The sequence below is a fragment of the Melopsittacus undulatus genome, chromosome 5 (genome assembly GCF_012275295.1).
Source record: "Melopsittacus undulatus isolate bMelUnd1 chromosome 5, bMelUnd1.mat.Z, whole genome shotgun sequence".
Taxonomy (NCBI): Eukaryota; Metazoa; Chordata; class Aves; order Psittaciformes; family Psittaculidae; genus Melopsittacus; species Melopsittacus undulatus.
In genome coordinates, this window is record NC_047531.1 from 32,407,785 (window position 1) to 32,429,549 (window position 21,765).

Sequence of the window (21,765 nt, forward strand, 5' to 3'; positions counted from 1 at the left end):
CCCCCACCTGGGGAAGAGGAAGAGGAGATATGAATAAGCAGCTGGGTGGTACTGAGTTACCAGCTGGTTTAAATCACTTGTCATAACCAGTTTAACCAGATATCATAGCTTGGCTTTACTTACCTCAACATGGTATTAAAGATATTAAAAAAGTAATACATCATATCCATTTAGGATTTAGGAAGACTGAATCATGTCAGATGATCCACGCAGATAAACTTGTGGTTCTATACTGCAGAAGTACCTGAAGTGCTAGCTGAGAAAACTTGCTGAGGGGGGTGGCTTGAGAAAGGATGCCTGTGGCACCAGAGCGGAGCCAGGGGAGATCAGCGTCCAGAAACCTCACCACAGAGTGACAAGAGCCACTGAGGAGGGAGCCTCAAGTCCTTGACAGGACTTGCAAAGAGCTCAGCTACTGCGAGGAGGTGACTGACCGGGGGCGGAGACAGGAGGAGGGGCACCAAATGTGAGTGGTTAAAAATCTACCCAGGGAGCGCGGCGACCAGGAGCGCGGTGAACAGAGCAGGCAAACAGAGCGGGTCAAGGCAGTTTGCGCGGCAGTTCGCCCGGCAGTTCGCGCGGGCAGGCGAGCGGGATGGTGAGCACTCACCGTATGACCAGAGTCCGGTCTGGGAGCTCTGCCCCGGCCACCCCGGTGGTGGCCAGCGTAGGCACCCAGACAGAGCCGGTAAGTGGGGAGGCTGGGGTGCAGAGCTTGGAGTGTAGAGAGTGCCTGCACTGGTCTTGTGAGGCAAAGGTGCAGAATGGGCAGGGCTGCACTCGCTGCTCCCTGATGGAGGTCCTCCTCCAGCAGGTGGCTGAGCTACAGGATGCTGTCAGTAAGCTTCAAGATGTCAGGGAAGCTGAGAGGAAGCAGGACTGCTTGCTCCAGGACCAAACAGCACAGGAGACTCAAGATTCCCCTCTAACTCATGGAGGAGAGAAGGAGGCTGTTAACACGGGAAGCTGGGAATTAGTAACAAAAAAAAAAAACAACAAAAGGAGGAAGACAGCAATTAAAAGCAAGGTGCTTCCTCCTCAATCTGCTGTACCCACCCAGAACCACTTTGCTGTCCTGCAGGAGACTGATGAGGAAATGCACTTGCATCAGAAACAGTCGTCTGGTGCACTGGTACAGAAGATCTCTACTGGTGCCGCCCAGAAAAAGCGGCGGGTTGCAGTAGTAGGGGACTCTGCCTTGAAAGGGACAGAAGCGCTCATCTGTCAGCCTGACCCGGTCACAAGGGAGGTGTGTTGCCTACCTGGGGCACGGATCAGGGATGTTGCGGAGAGGCTGCCTGCTCTAGTAAGTCCCACAGACTATTACCCGCTTCTAGTGATACATGTGGGTGCTAGGGATATAGATAGTAGTAGCCTGAGGAGTATAAAGAAGAACTACAGAGCCCTGGGAGAGGTGGTCAGGGGTTCTGGAGCTCAGATAGTCTTTTCGACAATTCTCCAAGACACAGGGGAGGACCTTCCAAAGGCAAGGAGGATTGGACAGGTTAATAAATGGTTAAAAGGGTGGTGTCATAGTCAAGGGTTTGGGTGTCTTGGACATGGGGCCCACATTTGTAGGCCAGGCCTAAGGGGGGCTGGTGGAACTGCTCTGATAAAGAAAGGGAACAGTGGCTTTGCTGGGAGGCTTGCCAGACTTGTCAAGGATGCTTTAAACTAGTTGTGTTGGGGGAGGGGAGCATCATTCCATCCCAATACACCCAGTCAGTTGCCAGCACCTATAATAAATACTCTGAGCAATGTAGTAATATTCTAGCCGCTCCAGCCACTGAGCCAGCTTCATCTGGAGCTCGGATCAGATACCTCTATACAAATGCCTGTAGCATGGGGAATAAACAAGAGGAATTAGAGATGTGGGATGGCTCCTTTGACTGGAGTGTTGGAATGGAGGGTTATAGGCTTTTTAGAAAAGACAGGCCCGGTAGGAGGGGAGGGGGAGTTGCCCTTTATGTTAGGGATAGGCTGGAGAGTATGGAACTCTGTCTGGGGACAGGTGAGCAGTTAACAGAAAGTTTGTGGGTCAGGGTTCAGGGGAAATCGGTGATGGGACACATTACTGTGGGGATATGTTACAGACCGCCTGATCAAGAGGAGCCTGTGGATGAAGAACTCTACAGACAAATAGGAAAAGCCTCATGCTCACAGGCCCTTGTTCTCATGGGGGACTTCAACCACCCTGACATCTGTTGGGGCGACGGTACGGCCTGGCACAAACAATCCAGGAGGTTTCTCGATTGTGTGGAAGACAACTTCCTTCTGCAAGCAGTAAAGGAGCCAACGAGGAGAGGTGCCCTGCTTGACCTCGTGCTCACCAACAGGGAAGGGCTCATTGGAAATGTGACTCTCCAGGGAAGTCTTGGATGCAGTGATCATGAGATGGTCGAATTTGAGGTCCTCAAGACAGTGAGAAGAGCATGCAGTAGGCTCACTGCCCTGGACTTAAAGAGAGCAGACTTTGGGCTCTTCAGGAACCTGCTTAGCAAGGTTCCATGGGATATAGCCCTAGAGGGCAAGGGGGCCCAAGATTCTTGGTTAAAATTCAAGGATCACCTGCTACAGGCTCAGGAGTGTTGGATCCCGACTAGAAGCAAGTGCAGCAGGAGGGCCAGAAGACCTCCTTGGATGGATAAGGAGCTGCTAAGAAAAATTCACAAGAAAAAAGAGGCTTATAAAAGGTGGAAACAAGGACAGGTGGCCTGGGATGAATACAGGGATGTTGTCAGGGTAGTTAGGGACCAAGTTAGGAAAGCTAAGGCCCAATTAGAGCTAAACTTGGCAAGGGATGTTAAAGATAATAGGAAGGGATTTTATAGGTATGTAGCGGCTAAAAACAGACTAAGGACAATGTAGGCCCCCTCCGGAAACTTTCGGGAGAACTGGCTACACAGGACTTGGAGAAGGCTGAGGTTCTGAATGGCTTCTTTGCATTGGTCTTCACTGGCAAAGGCTCTGACCACAGCACCCGAGTCTTGGAAGGCGGATGCAGGGACTGTGAGAGCAAAGACCTTAGGCCCACTGTAGCAGAGGATCTGGTTTGAGACCATCTTAAGAACCTGAATGTGCACAAGTCCATGGGACCTGATGAAATCCATCCGCGGGTCCTGAAGGAGCTGGCGAATGAAGTTGCAAAGTCACTGGCCATCATATTCGAAAAATCATGGCAGGCAGGTGAAGTTTCTGTTGACTGGAAAAAGGGAAATATAACCCCCATTTTCAAGAAGGGGGAAATGGATGACCCGGGGAATTACAGACCAGTCAGTCTCACTTCTGTGCCTGGCAAAATCTGGGAGCAGATTCTTTTCGAAGGCATGCTAGGGCACATGAAAAACAACAAGGTGCTTGGTGACAGCCAGCATGGCTTCACTAGGGGGAAATCATGCCTGACCAATTTGGTGGCCTTCTATGATGGGGCTAGAAAAGTGATGGAGAGGGGTGGAGCAGTTGACGTCATCTACCTGGGCTTGTGCAAAGCATTCAACACTGTCCCACATGACATCCTTGTCTCTAAATTGGAGTGTCATCAATTTGATAGGTTGACCACTCGGTCGATAAAGAACTGGCTGGATGGTCGCACTCAAAGAGTTGTGGTCAACGGTTCAATGTCCAGCTGGAGACCAGTAACGAGTGGTGTCCCTCAGGGATCGGTGTTGGGACCGGTCTTGGTTAATATCCTTGTCGCTGACATGGACAATGGAATTGAGTGTGCCCTCAGCAAGTTTGCTGATGACACCAAGCTGCGTGGTTCGGTTGATACGCTACACGGAAGGAATGCCATTCAGAGAGACCTTGACACACTTGTGAGGTGGGCTGATGCCAAGCTCAGGAAGTTTAACCATGGCAAGTGCAAGGTCCTACACCTGGGTGAGAGCAATCCCAGGCACAGCTACAGGTTGGGCAGAGAAGAGATTCAGGAAATTCATGGTAGTCCTGCGGAGAAGGACTTGGGGGTGTTATTCAATGAGAAAATGAACATGAGCCAGCAGTGTGCACTCACAGCCCAGAAAGCCAACCGTATCCTGGGCTGCATCAAGAGGAGCGTGACCAGCAGGTCAAAGGAGGTGATCCTGCCCCTCTACTCTGCGCTCGTGAGACCTCACCTGGAGTATTGTGTGCAGTTCTGGTGTCCTCAACATAAAAAGGACATGGAACTGTTGGAACAAGTCCAGAGGAGGGCCACGAGGATGATCAGGGGACTGGAGCATCTCCCATATGAAGACAGGCTGAGAAAGTTGGGTCTGTTCAGCCTGGAGAAGAGAAGGCTGCGTGGAGACCTCATAGCAGCCTTCCAGTATCTGAAGGGGGCCTACAGGGATGCTGGGGAGGGACTATTCATTAGGGACTGTAGTGGCAGGACAAGGGGTAATGGGTTCAAACTTAAACAGCAGAGGTTTAGATTGGATATATGGAAGAAATTCTTTCCTGTAAGGGTGGTGAGGTACTGGAATAGTTTGCCCAGGGAGGTTGTGAATGCTCCATCCCTGGCAGTGTTCAAGACCAGGTTGGATGAAGCCTTGGGTGGCATGGTTTAGTGTGAGGTGTCCCTGCCCACGGCAGGGGGTTTGGAACTATATGATCTTGAGGTCCTTTCCAACCCTAACTATTCTATGATTCTATGATTCTATATATACACAAAATACAAAATAATGGGTGGCAAATAAAAAAACCTCGTAGAATTCAAACACTAGTCGAAGTATTTTAGGCTCAAATTACTATGTTGTATAACTCCACCCCCCCCCCCCCCCCCAACTACCCCCCCAAAAAAAAAGTATCTGAGTAATAATTTATGTTTCAAAAGGGTTTTAAGAAAAAAAAAAAAGAACAAAAGAATTAGCATTCCAGGAAAAGTGTGGAATCTTAGGAGGTGTCAACAAGCTCATAAAGCCATCTTTCACACATCTCCTATGCTGATAAATACAAATACATAATATCAGCCACATAGCTTTTGAATGGCTTGATTAATTTAAAATAAAATTCTCCAAGTTCAGAGGTAGAATATTTCCAAAGACCCACTTTCAGTAGAAATTAGTGCTGAGAAAATTACATCTCTATGAAAGTCTGTAGTATTTATGGTCCAAATTTACTTCTGAAAACAGGAATTCTGCATTTTTATTTTTTTTACATAAACATTTGAAAATTTTATTCAAAATGCTTAAGATAAGACAAAGGAAGTCTGGAAGAGTACCTACAATTATATCAGAAGTATGTTTTATTCCAGATTTGCCAGAATTTCTTTTTCCATCCAAATTCTGTTGTATTTAATAATCAGTTAAACTTGGATAAACTTTCCAGGCCAAAATGTATTTGCAAATATTCAGCTTGAGAATATGGCATTATAACATTTTTGTGCTGCATCATTTTCAGGCTGATTGCTTTAAATCTACATTAACCATAGAAACATAGAACCATAGAATAATGTTGGAAAGGACCTTAAAATCATCTAGTTCCAACTCCCTGCCATGGGCACCCTAGACCATGTCACCCAAGTCTCTGTCCCGCTGAACACTGCCAGCTTACTACAGCTGGTACCTTCAAAACTGCATGTACCTAATCAAGTCAGACTTCCATGGAGGAATAAATTAACCCTGGTACCTTTCCTCACCCTAACTTATTATCTTAAATTATGGTAATTTAAGATAAAAGTCATGGTAAACTTGAATTTTGGCGAATATGCCAGACCATTCATCCAATAAAACTAACATAACCCCAGTACCAAAATACAAGTAACTCCTCATGAAGAAGGATACTGTTCAAGTTGTTTGGTCTTCTGAACTCTGACAGAAGTAAGCTTTTTCACCAGGTTAGGTGTTTCTTTTTGTTGCTTATTCATTCAGACAGCTTTAGTAAGCTACTTGGTGGGGGAAGGGGAGGAAGGGGAGGGGAATCATAACTGTCAGAACATAAAAACTGATACTGACCGTACAGTTATTTGCTTAAGTTTCTGCATCAGTATTTTCCTTCCAGGTTCAACACTGAACGAACCAGGCAGTTCTTAGGGACCTAGCTGCAACTAACATTTGCTTTATTCTTACCCCAAGTCATAGTTTGGTATCTAAAACAGGCTGGAACTGAAAATACACTTAAAGGTTCCCTTCACTCATTACATGTTTTCACAAATAACTCTCTGATTAAAATTGTGGCAAATAGTTTAAAATGCAATTAGAAGAAAAAGGTATCTTACGTGCTATCTGCATAATATGTATATAACGCTATAATCCAATTTCTGTTTCCAAACTGAGATTTGTGAACACACACACAACACCAGAATTGAAACTGTAACTTTTCAATCTCAGCTGTAGTAAAACTACACTATTTATTCCTTAGAAGAAACCATGAGAAAAAGAGTTCTGAATAGTTTCAGTTTCTCAACTGAAATATATATATATATTATATATATAAGTATACATAAATATATATATAATTTAATATATATTGCAAAATATAGCAATAACACTAAACTTAAAGTATTTTGAAGCAAGCAATTTAATTAATAAAACTGCCTTGTCTGCTGTTCTTATTTAGACTGTGTACAAAAAAGCACAAAAAAAATTTAGTGCTCCTTTCGTCTTTTAAGGACTGCTGATGTAGCACACCAAAATATTTATTCAGATTGCACAACACTTTATCAATATGTTGATTCCTGAATAAATCTTACTTATTATCCACACATAATAAATGACATAAATTGAATAAATTGCAATGCATTTTTTGCAGCTGTTTTCTAGTGGGGAGGGGGTTGGAGGTGGAACATTCTTTTTCCCATGGTTTCATTACACAGCATTTCTAACTTTCTTTTCAAAGAATATTTCTTCCTTTCAAGCTTATAGCCCAAATACCCAAGGTATGAAGGAATAGTTCAATAATACAAAGAATCCAAAGAGATGATATCCCAGTCAAGATAAAGATCACTGCAGCATCAAAACAGATTTTTTTCAAGTTATTCCTAAAAGTTTTGGTTGCCAGAACTAGCACTATTATGCCAAAATACTTTATTGACAACTGAAAAACTACATACATAATGCACTGCTACAAAGGTAAAATTGATGTCTACTACCAAACTTGCTATAAAGAAATAAATCTTAGACTATTTTAAGGAGAATCGATATTTTGACTGCAATCCCAATAAAAGGAAAGTATGAACAAACAATATGTATACTTCATGATTATTAAGCTATATGAACCATCAACTAACTGTAACTCTTTTTATGACTGGTTTATTGGGTTCTGAGCCTTTTTTTCTTGCTGGCAGTTGTCCAAACATATTCAAAGTGATGTCATCATATTCATGACACATTACTGTCAACATGACAGTTCAATCAGCTCTTCAACACTGACCAAGTAGTAACAAATAGAAGCAATATTTCAATTTCTGATTTAGAGGAAGTAAATCAGGAGTAATCATATGCACAGAAAGCAATCCCTGTCTGTGCACTTTGCCTAAAACCTTTATTAAAACTGCAACACCAGCACAGAACTAGACCTAGAATAAGCATTGCAGCACATGGTTCTTTATGCATCTCAGACAGGAAGGGCAATGTGTGGTGGTATCCACTACGCAGTTAACCTCACTTGCCTTGTGCAGTCCCCATCCTCTGAGTAGGGACAAGCAGGGTACAGTTTTAACAGGAATTTAGAAATAAGACTTCTGTTATTACTAATATGAAATTCCTTACTAATTCCCAGTGCATGTGGTAGAAGGATGACCTGAGGGTTTGTTTTGTTTTCATCAGCAGAATGATTTTATTTCAAAATTTATGTGGGACTTGGAAAACACTGAATTAAAAGCCTCATTTGGGTCTATTTTGTTGGAAATGCCCTCTCCTGTGGTGGTCCTGTAATCCTCAGAAACAGGCAAATGAATTAACCCCCTAGACTTTTCCCTATCTCTACTTGGTTTTGGTACCAGACACAGGGAAAAGCAAAAATAACATTCATAACATTTCTTTCTGGAGTCCAGTAAGCCACAAAGTAATAACCTGGATATATAGAATGGATATTTTGTAATGATGAATTATGTATTGCTATGGTAAAATAAAAGGGTCTACTCCACAAGAATTTCATCACTGTATTTCAAAATAAGCAAATCACTTTGCATGTGGGAAGTCAAAGAACATTGTTTCATAGCACATAGTTTATTAGGTTGAAATAAGTAAGGCATCATGAGAGAATTACTGGCTAAACCACTTTCAAAGGGCTAAATAGAGGGTGGATCCACACATTCATAATTTCATGAGACATAAATTTGATATTTGATTCAGATTTTAAAAAATAACTGCAATAAAAATGAAATCTGAATAGGGAAGAAAGACTGTCATGGATAACGTCATGTCACTGATTCTCAAATTCCCAGCTTCATAGAGAAAAAAACATAAAACAAAGCAAAACAAAAACCAAACACAACAGAGTGTGATCAATAGACCCAAGTGAAATTATCAGATTTAGGAATGCATGTGGTGCTGACTGTACTTGTCCCTCTTCCCTAGAGACAGCAACCTGCTACTGCAAGAGGCAAGTGAAAACCAATCCAAGGAAGCATTGACAAGTCAAATATCTTCAATGAAACCTGTCCTGTGAGATCCAAAAAGCAACTGTTTGTTTCTTTTGGCATTCTACAAAATATACAATAAGAATAGAAAAACTTTCGAAGATGTAATCCAGTCAAAAACAAACAAACAAAAAAAAGTGGCTTCCAAGCACTAGAAGCTGTAAATTGTGTCTCATCCACTGTTTCTCAAAAGGATTTGTTGCAGTATCTGTTTTGTAAATAACCCCTAGCAGACAGTGATGTAGACAAGGAATTGCAGATTTATTGCAAACTATTTTCAAAGTGTACAACTGTTCCCTGCTATAATGGCCACTGTCAAGATGTGACAGGCTAGCTCATGTGAGCAGGAAGTAAAATGGCAAAGGGTTCAAGTTACCTTATCTGCTTTTCTAGAGTTATAAAAATTGCTTGCAGATAATATTACTTGTGAAAATAAAATTTAACTGCTCGCTGTATTTCAGATGACATGTGAACTTTGTTAGTGTAAAAAAAAAAAACTGGTGACAATTTTATGTTTATTGCTATGAAATCTGTGATTTTTAAACATTATCAAGCCATTATCTCTGAAAGCACCATCTGTAAAAGTTACCTAGCCCCCCAGAAAGATGATTTTGCTGATGTAGAATTAGTCTTCCTGGTAATTTTGCAGGCTTCCATGTGTCTAGTAAATAACATGATAGCCACACACAAACCTGAGTTTCTTATGAATCATGTATGCTGCACATACAGTTACCTCTCCCCAAAAGATTTACATTTCTGCTATTTTTATAAGATACTAAAGCTGGACCTTTCCTACAGACGTCATAACCTGTCTTTTTAGGTTAAAGGTTTGTAAAGTAACATTACCTAGCATGTTCTTTTAAGAGACACAGGAATACCATCTAAAATGGTATAAATTCAACATAACTTCAAACATTTTACTTACTGTTATAATGACAAACTTATATCAAACTTCACATGGTGTTTAAAAATATGCTAATAATTTGAGGCAAGTTTTATAACATTTTAAGAGTGAAGTATCAATTCTCTTCAAACAAAAGCAATGGAAATGGCCTGTCTATTCCATGTAAACCTGCAATTAAGGTGCACTTTACTCCTTACTAAAGCCAGAATCCCAGAATAATCTTCCAGGTCTGTCAGTCAAACACACCACATAAGAATACGACCTACTATGATTCTTTCCCCCATCATACTGACATTTCCATTTTCATCCCTGTGTCATTTATATAAGCTGCAGACAACTGTGGTCATGAATTTTAAAGAGCTCAGGTCATATTAGGGTCTCTTTCCACTTGATGAGATTTTGAAAGAGGAGAAGGGCTGCGTACTTGAAATTAGGACCATAAATAAATAATACACACACACCCCACAACCCCCCAACTTCAAAATACAGATCCTATTTATGTATTCTTCCCCCATTTAAAAAACACAGAATCATATGGAATGATGAAAAATTTTATCATTGGGTAATGATTTTTTCTTGATGACGGGTACAGAAAAAGGAAGTTATTTTCACCCTGAGAGACGGTGTAAATACTTAATTTTGAAACACAATTAAAGAATCCTCAGCAGTAAATGCATATATATATATATATATTAATTTTTGACATAGTTTAAAAAGAATTTATTCAAATTCTCTGCTAAAATACATCACTGAAATTCTAGAAATGCATTGCATGCAATATAAGTACTACCATCTCGCAGGACATGTTACTTGCCTAAACTGCATATGCTTTTGGGACACTCAAAAATGTTTTCAGTACTCATCTGTGCCTAAAGCCAAAACCATGTAAAGAAGAGCTGTCAAGAACTGTTTGTACTAAATGAGAACACAGCATAGAGAAAGAATGGATTAAAAAATCAGAACATGTAAGAGTTTTAACCTTCAGTTCAATTTTTGAATCTCAGATCCAATCCTAAAGGATAACTTCAACTACAGCCCCCTACTTATTCATAAGATCAGTCATATGCCTAGAAGACCACATCTCTGAAGTACTACTGAATAATAAGCTTAGTATTTAAATAAAATCACTTTGTTCACATGCTACTTACAGCCTTCATAAATATCTGTTGGTATGTGGACTGCTGCATGTTGGTAAGATGTTTGCCGTCGGAAAACAGGATCTTCTTCAAATACTGGTCTGATTCTCTGGCTGCCAGATTCAGTGTCATTCTTTTCAGGCTTTTTAAAGAAAGACATGTAAAGGGCAAAATATTACAAAGTATGCTAAAAACAATTCCATTCACATTTATTTCTTTTTACATAAAAGGCTCAAGGCCTTTCTTTTGTAGCTAACATTTTGCATTTGTGTATAAACATACTTATTTGTTCCACATCCAGAAATATTTGTGTATACTTTATTTTAAAGTATGAGTTACCCAATGCAACTCAGTGAAATTAAGAGCTGCAAAAGAAAAATATCAGCCTAACACCTTAAACAATGTGAGTGCAAGGAATTTTTACACCAATAATGCAAAGTAAATACATTATTTTCTATTATGTGTAATAATTTGTACCAAATCTTAAATATAAATCCTGTGTATCTTTTCTCCTTCAGATAATAAATTGAAAATCTTAAAATGATACCATTAATACAAATTTCATAAATGGATTTATGAGAAACAGTGGTGCACATCCAGACAAAGAAAGGAAATTAAGGTTTCTTAGAACTTCTGACTGAAACAAGTTTTGTTCACTAGTTTTAATAATAAGTCTCAATGAAATCTCATCTAGTATCCTGCCTAGCTGCCTAGGTAGAAAGGTTCTACCTACTCAGGTGCTCACCTCCACCTGCCTGCCTTGGGTTCCCATCCTTGCTCAACTATCTTCACCCCAGCTTCTTGATTCCTTCCAATTCACTCAGTCATTTAGATTAGTTTTTAAATAGTAAAAACCCCTCTACTTTTAAAAGTAGAGACTTTTCTAACTCAGCTACAAAAATTGCAAGGAAACCAAGGAGGCTATGAAGACAAAACAGAGGGGAAATTGTAATGTCGTTACCTGCTTCAGAAGCAACTGGAACATGGAAGAGTTCCCATGGCATGAGTAGAGGCAGACATTTAAATCAACAGTGAATCTACTATGATACCAAATGATTGTGCAGACCAGCAACCATATGTAACTATAAGGATATGTTTAATACTACAGAGTCATTGGTTATTGAAAATGTGCTCTGCTAAAAAAGTAGTGCTGACAAAGGAGCACCTGTCTGGTCAGCCAAGCATGTGTGTGCTGAGCCTATTCTTTATACATTACCATCAGTTTCATCACAGAGTTACAGCCAAATACTATATTAGGTATAGGATCATATATTGCCTAAAGTAAGCAGCAGTCTAAGATGGGTTTCAAAGAGGTGTTTTCCTTTGGAACCACAAAGGACAGAACTCATCTAACCAGCGACATCCACCGATTTCAACAACATACCAGTGTTGCGCTCATCACCCCAGGCTGCCTTCATAGTCAATGAAGAGAAAAGGGTATTTTTGGAGTGCAGTTCATCTTGTCTTAGTTAGACATGAGTCATACCTTAGAAGTGCCTCCTACTTTCCATTGACTATAAAGCTAGCCCTAGGACAAGTTGCCTAGATGCAGAAGACTGCAACACAACTGTAGAATTAGCTGAGATCAATCTCTGGAAGAATAGGAGGTAGAGAATAATTCTGACTATTTTAATGCAGCAAAACTACTATATTTTATGCTAAGAAGTTAAATTGGTTACTTAGTACTTAAGTCCACTCTAGTGGAGGAGACAGAGGGGAAAGCATCATAACAATACTGAAAGGATTAATTTTTTACAAAAGCAAATCTAATAGGTAAAATCCAGCTATATCATGGTATGAAATAATCTAAATTGCTGAAATGTGTAAATTACCTAAAAAAAAATTATTTTTCTTGGAACACCTAAGACTACATGTTGCCTTTTACTTCTGTGTGTGTGGTATTATATTCATTACTAGTTCTAATAGACACGATGACCTCTGTTATAGAAACATAGAATCATAGAATAGTTAGGGTTGGAAAGACCCTTAAGATCATCTAGTTCCAACCCCCTTCCATGGCCAGGAACACCTCACAATAAACCATCTCACCCAAGGCTTTGTTCAACCTCACCCTGAACACCGCCAGGGATAGAGCATTCACAACCTCCCTGGGCAAACTATTCCAGTACCTCACCACCCTTACAATAAAGAATTTCTTCCTTATAGCCAATCTAAACTTCCCCTGTTTAAGTTTGAACCCATTACCCCTTCTCATGTCACTACAGTTCTCAATGAAGTGTCCATCCCCAGCATCCCTGTAGGCCCCCTTCAGATACTGGAAGGCTGCTATGAGGTCTCCACGCAGCCTTCTCTTCTCCAGGCTGAACAGCCCCAACTTTCTCAGCCTGTCTTCATATGGGAGATGCTCCAGTCCCCTGATCATCCTCGTGGCCCTCCTCTGGACTTGTTCCAACAGTTCCATGTCCTTTTTATGTTGAGGACACCAGAACTGAATACAATACTCCAGGTGAGGTCTCAAGAGAGCAGAGTAGAGGGGCAGGATCACCTCCTTTGACCTGCTGGTCACGCTCCTCTTGATGCAGCCCAGGATACGGTTGGCTTTCTGGTATGCGAGAGCACACTAAAGCTGGCTTATGTTCATTTTCACATCAACCAACTCTCCCAAGTCCTTCTCTGCAGGGCTGCTCTGAATCTCTTCTCTGCCCAACCTGTAGCTGTGCCTGGGATTGCTCCAACCCAGGTATAGGACCTTGCACTTGGCATGGTTAAACTTCATGAGGTTGGCATCAGCCCACCTCACAAGTGTGTCAAGGTGTCTCTGAATGGCATTCCTTCCCTCCAGCTTATCAACCGAACCACACAGCTTGGTGTCAGTGGCAAACTTGCTGAGGGCGCACTCAATCCCACTGTCCATGTCAGCGACAAAGATGTTGAACAAGACTAGTCCCAACACCGATACCTGAGGGACACCACTCGTTACTGGTCTCCAGCTGGACATTGAACCGTTGACCACAACTCTTTGCATGCGGCTATCAAGCCAGGTCTTTATCCACTGAGTGATCCACCTGTCAAATTGATGACACTCCAATTTAGAGACAAGGATGTCATGTGGGACAGTGTTGAATGCTTTGCACAAGCCCAGGTAGATGACATCAACTGCTCCACCCCTGTCCATCAGTTCTGCAGCCCTATAATAGAAGGCCACCAAATTGGTCAGGCAGGATTTTCCCCTAGTGAAGCCATGCTGGCTGTCACCAAGCACCTTGTTGTTTTTCATGCCCTAGCATGCCTTCCAAAAGAATCTGCTCCCAGATTTTGCCAGGCACAGAGGTGAGACTGACTGGTCTGTAATTCCCCGGGTCATCCATTTTCCCCTTCTTGAAAATGGGGGTTATATTTCCCTTTTTCCATCGTAGGAAACTTCACCTGACTGCCATGATTTTTCAAATATGATGGCCAGTGGCTTTGCAACTTCATTTGCCAACTCATTCAGGACCCACGGATGGATTTCATCAGGTCTCATGGACTTGTGCACATTCAGATTCTTAAGATGGTCTCAAACCAGATCCTCTGCTACAGTGGGCCTAAGGTCTTTGCTCTCACAGTCCCTATGTCTGCCTTCCAATACTTGGGTGGTGTGGTCATAGCATTTGCCAGTGAAGACCGAGGCAAAGAAGTCATTCAGAACCTCAGCTTTCTCCAAATACTGTGTAGCCAGTTCTCCCGATAGCTTTCAGAGAGGGCCTACGTTGTCCCCAGTCTGTTTTTTACTTGTTATGTACCTATAGAATCCCTTCCTGTTATCCTTAATATCCCTAGCCAAGTTTAATTCTTACTGGGTCTTAACTTTCCTAACGTGGTCCCTAGTTTCCTGGACAACATCCCTGTATTCATCCCAGGCCACCTGTCCTTGCTTGCACCTTTTATAAGCCTCTTTTTTAATTTTAATTTTCCTCAGAAATTTTATGGAAGAGGACTTTTGTATATCATGCTTTTGCATTTAGATGTTTTTAAGAGAATAATGTTCTGGTTTTGGAAAGTGGATTAGAAAAGCAACAAATACTTGTACAACACAGCCTGGAATGTTTTGGTCCAGTATGCCACTCTCTTAAGTCTACCAGAAAGGAAAAACATCCCAGGATCTGGCTGTGATGCAGTTAATTTTCCCCATAGCAGCCCTCGTATTGGTAGCTATAAAGGTGTTGATAGCACACCAATGTTTTGGCTACTGCTGAGCAGCGCACTTCACAATATCAATGTCTCTCCAACATTCTCACCAATAGGCTGAGGGTTGGCAAGAGGCTGGGAGGGGACACAGCCAGGACAGCTGACCCAAACCGACCTAAAGGGATATTCCATACCATATGATATCTGTCTGTTATTCTTCCCACCAATATTCCATGACATCAAAACAAAACCATGAATATCTCTCCTCAGTCTCATTAATGCAGGGAAGTCGATCTACACAAATTGCATAGAGTAATCTAGAAGCTCTTGCATCCCTATTGTTGACTTTTCTTGAGAGTATTTTGTGACATTCAAAGCAGATATTGAAACAATGCAGCTATCTGCCCCCAGAATCCCAGAGATATGTCAACAACAATAGTTTTTCATAGTTCTATAGTTTCCTTCTCATAAGATACCTGAACTAGTTCTGCACACAAAAGGGAAGTATCAGGATTACAGGCAGAGTACTATTGTACTCACTTGGTCCATTACCTACTGACTAGCAAGACTAATCTGTGCCAGGCCTTATACATCCAATGTTGATGGTGGATCCTTCTATATAAAGTGAAAACTTTTTAATTTTAATTTGCCAAATTCATTAATTTCAAGTAAGTTACATCTAAATTAAAAAAATAATATATTAGAAAGGAACACCTCAATGATATTATTTATTTTAATCTGGAATTTCCATCAAAAGCCTGACAGACTGTGGTATTGGCTGGTGCAGTTTTAATACCAAGTTAAACTTTCTTTTCTGGAAAGCAGCAAAACACATATTTTTAATCAAAGTAATCCAGCGTGTGAATACAATTAAAATCCAACTCCAACTGATATCTCTCCCAAGTCAGGAGCTGAAATGCAATCAATACTGGCACAAGAAAATCCCACTGGAAATACTGGCTGAAGATTAATTTTCTATCTATTCAGACCTGGCCTTCACTTATTGAATTACATTGTTACCTACCACTGACAGTCAGCAAAATAACTCACTCACTTCTCTGCAATGAATCGCCAGACCAATTTCTCCCTCCCAAGTGAGGCAGATAGAACCAGTTTATCTCTTCAGTTCACATTTGTGCCATTTTAAGACTTTTTGTTTCAAAATAAATAAAATCATAGAATCATGGAATAGTTAGCGTTGGAAAGGACCTTAAGATCATCCAGTTCCAAACAGGTGCCTACCATTCACCATCAGAATAAAGGGAAATTGATATAGCAGCTAAATTTTAGGTAAAGTGGGTTCCTCTGTAGCTGTTCTTTGTCATCTTGCCTAAATCACTTTTGGCATGATCTAAAATAAACTGGAGGTTGCTTTATGGTTTTTGCAAGCCAAATACAACTCGTCTCTCAAGAGCCTTGTAAACAAATTAATATATTTACATGAGGTAAGTGGAAGCTTTCTACCAATAACTATCACTGAAAGATGTGCAAAGAGAAGGAAACAAACATTAGAATGAAATAGAACACTTATTTTTCACCATCACAGCCATGGAAAGATGAGCTGATTTTGTATCTCTACCAGTAAATATTCAATTAGCTGAAAAGCACTGGTTACTGTAGAAATCGGAAATATTTTTTCCAAAAATATGGAACTTACTGGGTTTTGTTTATTGCAAATGTTGAAAACTGGAGATCAGAAACATAATATTAATTAAAAAAATACCATCAATGAAACATACAAACATCATGATCAAACTGAAACAATCTTCAGTGGTTTTCTGAAGCTAGACTCTCTGCAGGAACAATGTAGAAGTCGCTCAAAGTATCAGAATAGGCTTAGCATCAGAACAAAAAAAATAAAAGGTAGATTTCTGTTAATTCCTGAACTGATGCCCATCAAGAAGCAATGGCACCTGCCTAATTTCACACTTACGCAAAATAGAAAGGGATTGGTTGCTAGTACTCTCCATTTCCCTAATACCTAGGGGCTGTGTTTTGCATGAAACCATGTTGTCCCATACCAATGCTATTGTAGAGAACAATGGTGGAGTCTCACTGCCTATGATTCTTTTAGCATAGTACAGATCTACACTGTACAAACACTGTCATGCACAAAATAAGCATAGATTTTTTCCTACACTCAGTTCCTTACTCAAAATCAGTGTTGTTTTGTTGGGGTTTTTCCCTCCCTGTACACAGCCCCTCCAACACTGCTTGTGGCCCTATTAAAAAGTTACAGCTGGACCCAACAGCAAAAGTAAAATGAGATGTTTCTTGAAGCAGACAGCTCAGCAATATGCCTGCAGCAAACAAACGAAGAAACAGCTCTTCTAAGGACAAGATAGAGGAAGTTAATTTTGAAGAGGCAGCTAAAATGCATTCCTAATAGCCATAGCACTTTCACAGCAGTTTAGATAATGTCATGAGTGCACTGCCTTCTGACACCTTCTTTTATTTCCTTTTCGATAGATGTGATTTTCTTGCTGTGGGAAAACTGCCAAGTATGTTTAGATGGTTGTGACAGAACTGCAAACAGTTTACTTCTCTTTTGTTTGTGTGTCAGTGGGGGACTGTGGTCTTCATCCAGCTACACTAAAATTTTAAGTAAAATGACATTCTTCTATCTACTCTTAGGGACAAAACTTGACCAAAAGTGTTATAAATAAAATAAGAAAACAGCTGGCTCAGAATTTAAATATTCTTACTTTTCCTGTGAGACAACAGAGAGGTGTTAAACATAAGAATATATACACATATTTCCATATACAAACATAAGAATGTATATATTATATATATATAGGGTCTGGGTAATCTTTTGTTGATAATCACTTCTACACACCTACTTAAAGGATTGCCCCTATACTATATACACAACTATGTTATTTTTATGCACGGTTCAAAACCCTCTATATCCATTCATTTATCTGACCTTCATGGTTCAAGGCTGCTGATCAGAACTTTTAGATATCCACAGAATTATTATATAGATCCTAAAATATATATATATAATAATATATAATATATATATATATATATCCTAAACATAATAGTGTCTACTATGGCTTTGTATCCCAACCTATTCACAAAATTCACTGCATCATGAGTTTGGTTTCTTCAATAAATAAATCCTTGATGTAATTAATTTATTATGGAAGGACTTGAAAGTCTGAGGACTAGAGAAGGGAGTCAGCAAATGGCTAATCAGGTATTAAAGAAGGAATTCTGTGACTAGCAGTCCAAATGGGGCAGAACATGGCAATATATCATACTAAAAATTCAAATAGGTTTAACTAATACTTTTCCAGATGACCTGGACTACACACCTGCTCAGATTTGCCATTTTAAACTGAATGTAAGAATTTAAATTCCTACTAGACAAAATGGAACTTGTTCCACTTTCTAAGCCAAGACATACCTCCATCTCCTTGATATTTACTTGAGAACTAGAATTGCAAATTGCCTGAGACACTCTGTTCCTGCAGCTAATGCCCACTGAGTACAGGGAGACCACCTACTTGCAAGCAGAGGTCTGAAGCAATCAAGCCACAATATAGATGTGTCTGATTTGAAGAGGAAAAGACACTATTCTATAAGTGTCCCAACAAGGTAGGGCTAAAGAAGTTAGATCAGGTGGCAGGATGAGAGGCTGAAAATCTGGTTATCTAAGCATATTAGCAATTAATATGCTTAATATGCACAGAGAGACCTGTGCAATCAGCTTGCCTTTCAAAAAACTGACATGATATTTTAGTGAGATAGAATTATATTTGTTGAAATCTTGATTTCTTCCTTAATAAGAAAAGAACCGTAAGGTTTATCCTTTTCTCATTAGTACAGATTACAGCTGACCTTCAAAGCAAAGCTGTGTAAAGTCTGCTGCTGTAACATCAGTACGCAAAAATCCATTTCTGTCCTCTGTTGCTTTCTCTTTAATTACAATGTCAGGTAAAATATAATATGAATTTTAAATATTTAAGCACGTAAAACATATTTACCTTCCTAAAGGTATTGTGACATTTTCCCATTCCCACGTCATCAGCAACATTTCCTAGCCTCCCCGGTGTTTCAAGGATGATGGAGAGCTGCCTTACAATAACATCAGCACCCTTGGATCCATCCCATCTGGTCCCATTACCTTGCTTTTGTCTGATTAGCTTGAATTATTCCTAAATCTCCCCCTCCATTACTGAAGACTCAGGCAACATCTCTATACTCTTCCGGGATTGTGCATCCTATTCATGTTACAAGGCAGTTGCAATGTATAATTCCACCTGAACCTCCCAGCTTGGTGCTCTTCTGTATAGGGTGATAGCCTTAGGAAACTCAGGGGTTCACGTCCAGAGTTTCCACTAAAAGTGGCTTTCCTACCTGCTCTTAAGTTATCATGTTTGGCACAGAGCTGCTTTCTTCAGCACTGACTTCAGTAGCAGCTTCACTGTATAAGATAGTATCAGCAGCCAGCACTCAGAATACAGGGTCATAGCAGAATAGTAGCACATTTTACTCTGATTCAAATATTATGAGTTCAAGAAAGACCAGTTAATTATATAAAAAAATCCTTTAAAATTCATAGCCTCCTTTAAATAATTGACCATTCAGATCCCATTAAAGTACTTGAAGTTATGTAATAAAATGAAATGAAAATATCCATTGTTGACAAAAGTCCCATGGAATACTTGGTCGCCTGTAATTTCAAGACCAAAATGCACTCTCCATAATTTAGATTTTTTATACATCACCCAATTAAATTTCAAGCTAGGAACTGTTCTGCCCTTGCTGGAATGACTCACACTGCCTACCTCTTCCCACCCCAACATCTGATTAAAGATCATACCCCTGGGGAGCAAGAACTATTAAATCATCTTAATGCTTCATTGAGAATTGCTTATAATACCAACTGGATGTGAACATTTAATTAGTTTGATTGTTTTCATCTGATGAAGTTGCCTTTGCCACTCTTTGCTAAGCCATCAACTGATCCTGTTTCACCATGTATTCTTATCTTCTGTCATATTGCTTAGGTCTAGATTTTGTACATCCTGCAGCATAATGATTGGTTATTGCTCTTTGTTCTTAATTTGTTCCATCTTCTGTGTCAACAGCAACATTAATAATAGTAAAGCCCTGCTTTGAGAAGGAGGTTAGACTACATGACCTCCAGAAGCCCTTCTAATCTGTTTTTTTTTTCCTGTGATCCTCTGAGTTAACACTAATGGGGCTCAAAACACTATCCAAACATCACTCATTAATTCATGCTCACATAAATATAATGCAGCTTTCCAGTAATTAAATGCCAGCTGTATCTAGGTATATAAAACCAGTAGGTAAAGTCATTCACTGACCTCTGGGTTACACATGGACCATAGACTTTCCCTGCAGACTAAATACAGTCTAATAATTTAAGCAAATTGCCCTAACACTATGCAAGACTATTTTTATATATTTTAAAAATACCTGTATAGGGAAATCCTAACTGCAATAAATTAGAAGAATGGCATGTACAGAGACGGGGGAAATTTTAGAAGGATAATCTGCCCAAGAAGCACATCAGAAGGAAAAAGAATAAAGAAACAGGTCAAACTGAAGCCAAGTTCAAAAGTTTTTAGGGTCTGGACAATGTGATTCCCTGCTGGATTAAAAGTTATTTGCAACGCACACCATAAAGAGAGCTGCAAGAGTAGCTTTAATCCACCTCTCACATACCAACACTAAAACCTCTGAAAAACTTTGAGTCAGAAGACAAAAGCACAGAAAACCTTTCAACAGCCCTGTGGGCAAGAAATGTTCCTAAAGCTAACTGCCAGATTGCTTCCTCCTCAGCCCTACTTAAGACATGACCCAGGTGCAGAACTACAGCGTGAATGACCTTGCATAAAATGAGAAGCTTCAGTTCTGAAGCTCTGCTGTTTTGCCATATTTATGCCAAGTACTGTAAACTAGAGATGTTATTGAAGAGAAGCGCAGGAAAAGAACACTGGATACAGTAAGAAAGATGGATATTTCACAGAGTAACCTGATCATCCACTTACAAACACCTACAAATGAAATACTTTGTATTGGATGTGGTTGTCTTATTCAGTCTATTTTTTTTCACCTACTCTCCAAAAAACAACAGGGGTAAAGCATATTGACAATGAGCATGTGGAAAGGCCAGGAAAAGTGACCTAGCCTTTTGCAGATTGCACTGGCCAGTTCAGAAATGCTCTTATTTGCAGAGTCAGGGGTAGGAACAAGCAGAGAACCACATTTCAATTTACCTGAACTACAGGGAGCTTCCTGAAAATCCCCTAAGACTGCAATGAATAGTTTATTCATTTTTTGGAGATATATTTGGAATCATAAACCACTTCGAAAGCATCTCTAAGAAAACAAATATGGTATTATGTCTCTGAATAAAACAGCATTTCATGTCATCTGAGGAAAGCAAAATCTCCCAATCAATTAATAGTAATTATATAGACTTCCCAGAATGAGGATTCCAGAGCACCAGCTTTGTCCCATACACAATCTGAATATTAAAGGTAATTATGTAATTATAATAATTACCTCTTATCACACTCATACTTATGATGAAGGGTTCATTTCATCATTTATTTCATCTGACATATGAGTAAGCAGTAGATCAGTAGAACCTCGGAAGATACATCTACCAGCACTTTGTCTTTCATTTTTTTAACTTCTTAAACTTGAAAATATGACTCAAAGATTTTGGTGATTTTAGCTATTTTGAGTCTACATGTTAAAACTTATTAAAAATATTGTAAGTCTTCCATTCCACCAATCTTGATATGACTTGTAGTTCTCAAAGCCTACTTCCACCTTCAAACAATCATGTGAAAAACCATCAGATTCTGTCATTCATTTTGGTTTGTACTATATAAAAAACCTCAATATGACTCACACATTTTCAAGTGACATGTCAAAACACCTGTACAATATTGCTATCTGAAATTAGGCAACACAGCCTTAAAATCACTACTTCAAGTGCTATAAACTTTCTATAACAGGTTCAGCTTTTAGGAGTTGCTTTTATTTAC

General features: G+C 39.9%; 1 protein-coding gene and 1 long non-coding RNA gene across 3 annotated transcripts in view; one reads left to right on the plus strand and one right to left on the minus strand.

Moving 5' to 3' along the window:
• CACNA2D1 (calcium voltage-gated channel auxiliary subunit alpha2delta 1) overlaps positions 1-21,765 on the minus strand; it is a 398,283-nt gene that overhangs the window by 161,328 nt on the left and 215,190 nt on the right. For both annotated transcript variants that reach the window (XM_013128868.3, XM_031048307.2), the window contains exon 6: positions 10,613-10,742. In XM_013128868.3, coding sequence (XP_012984322.1) covers positions 10,613-10,742 — 130 coding nt within the window. The remainder of the gene's footprint in view (positions 1-10,612; positions 10,743-21,765) is intronic.
• Positions 628-10,714, plus strand: LOC117436179 (uncharacterized). The gene is made up of 2 exons (XR_004549612.1): positions 628-688; positions 8,499-10,714. It is a non-coding gene; the product is annotated as an uncharacterized lncRNA (long non-coding RNA).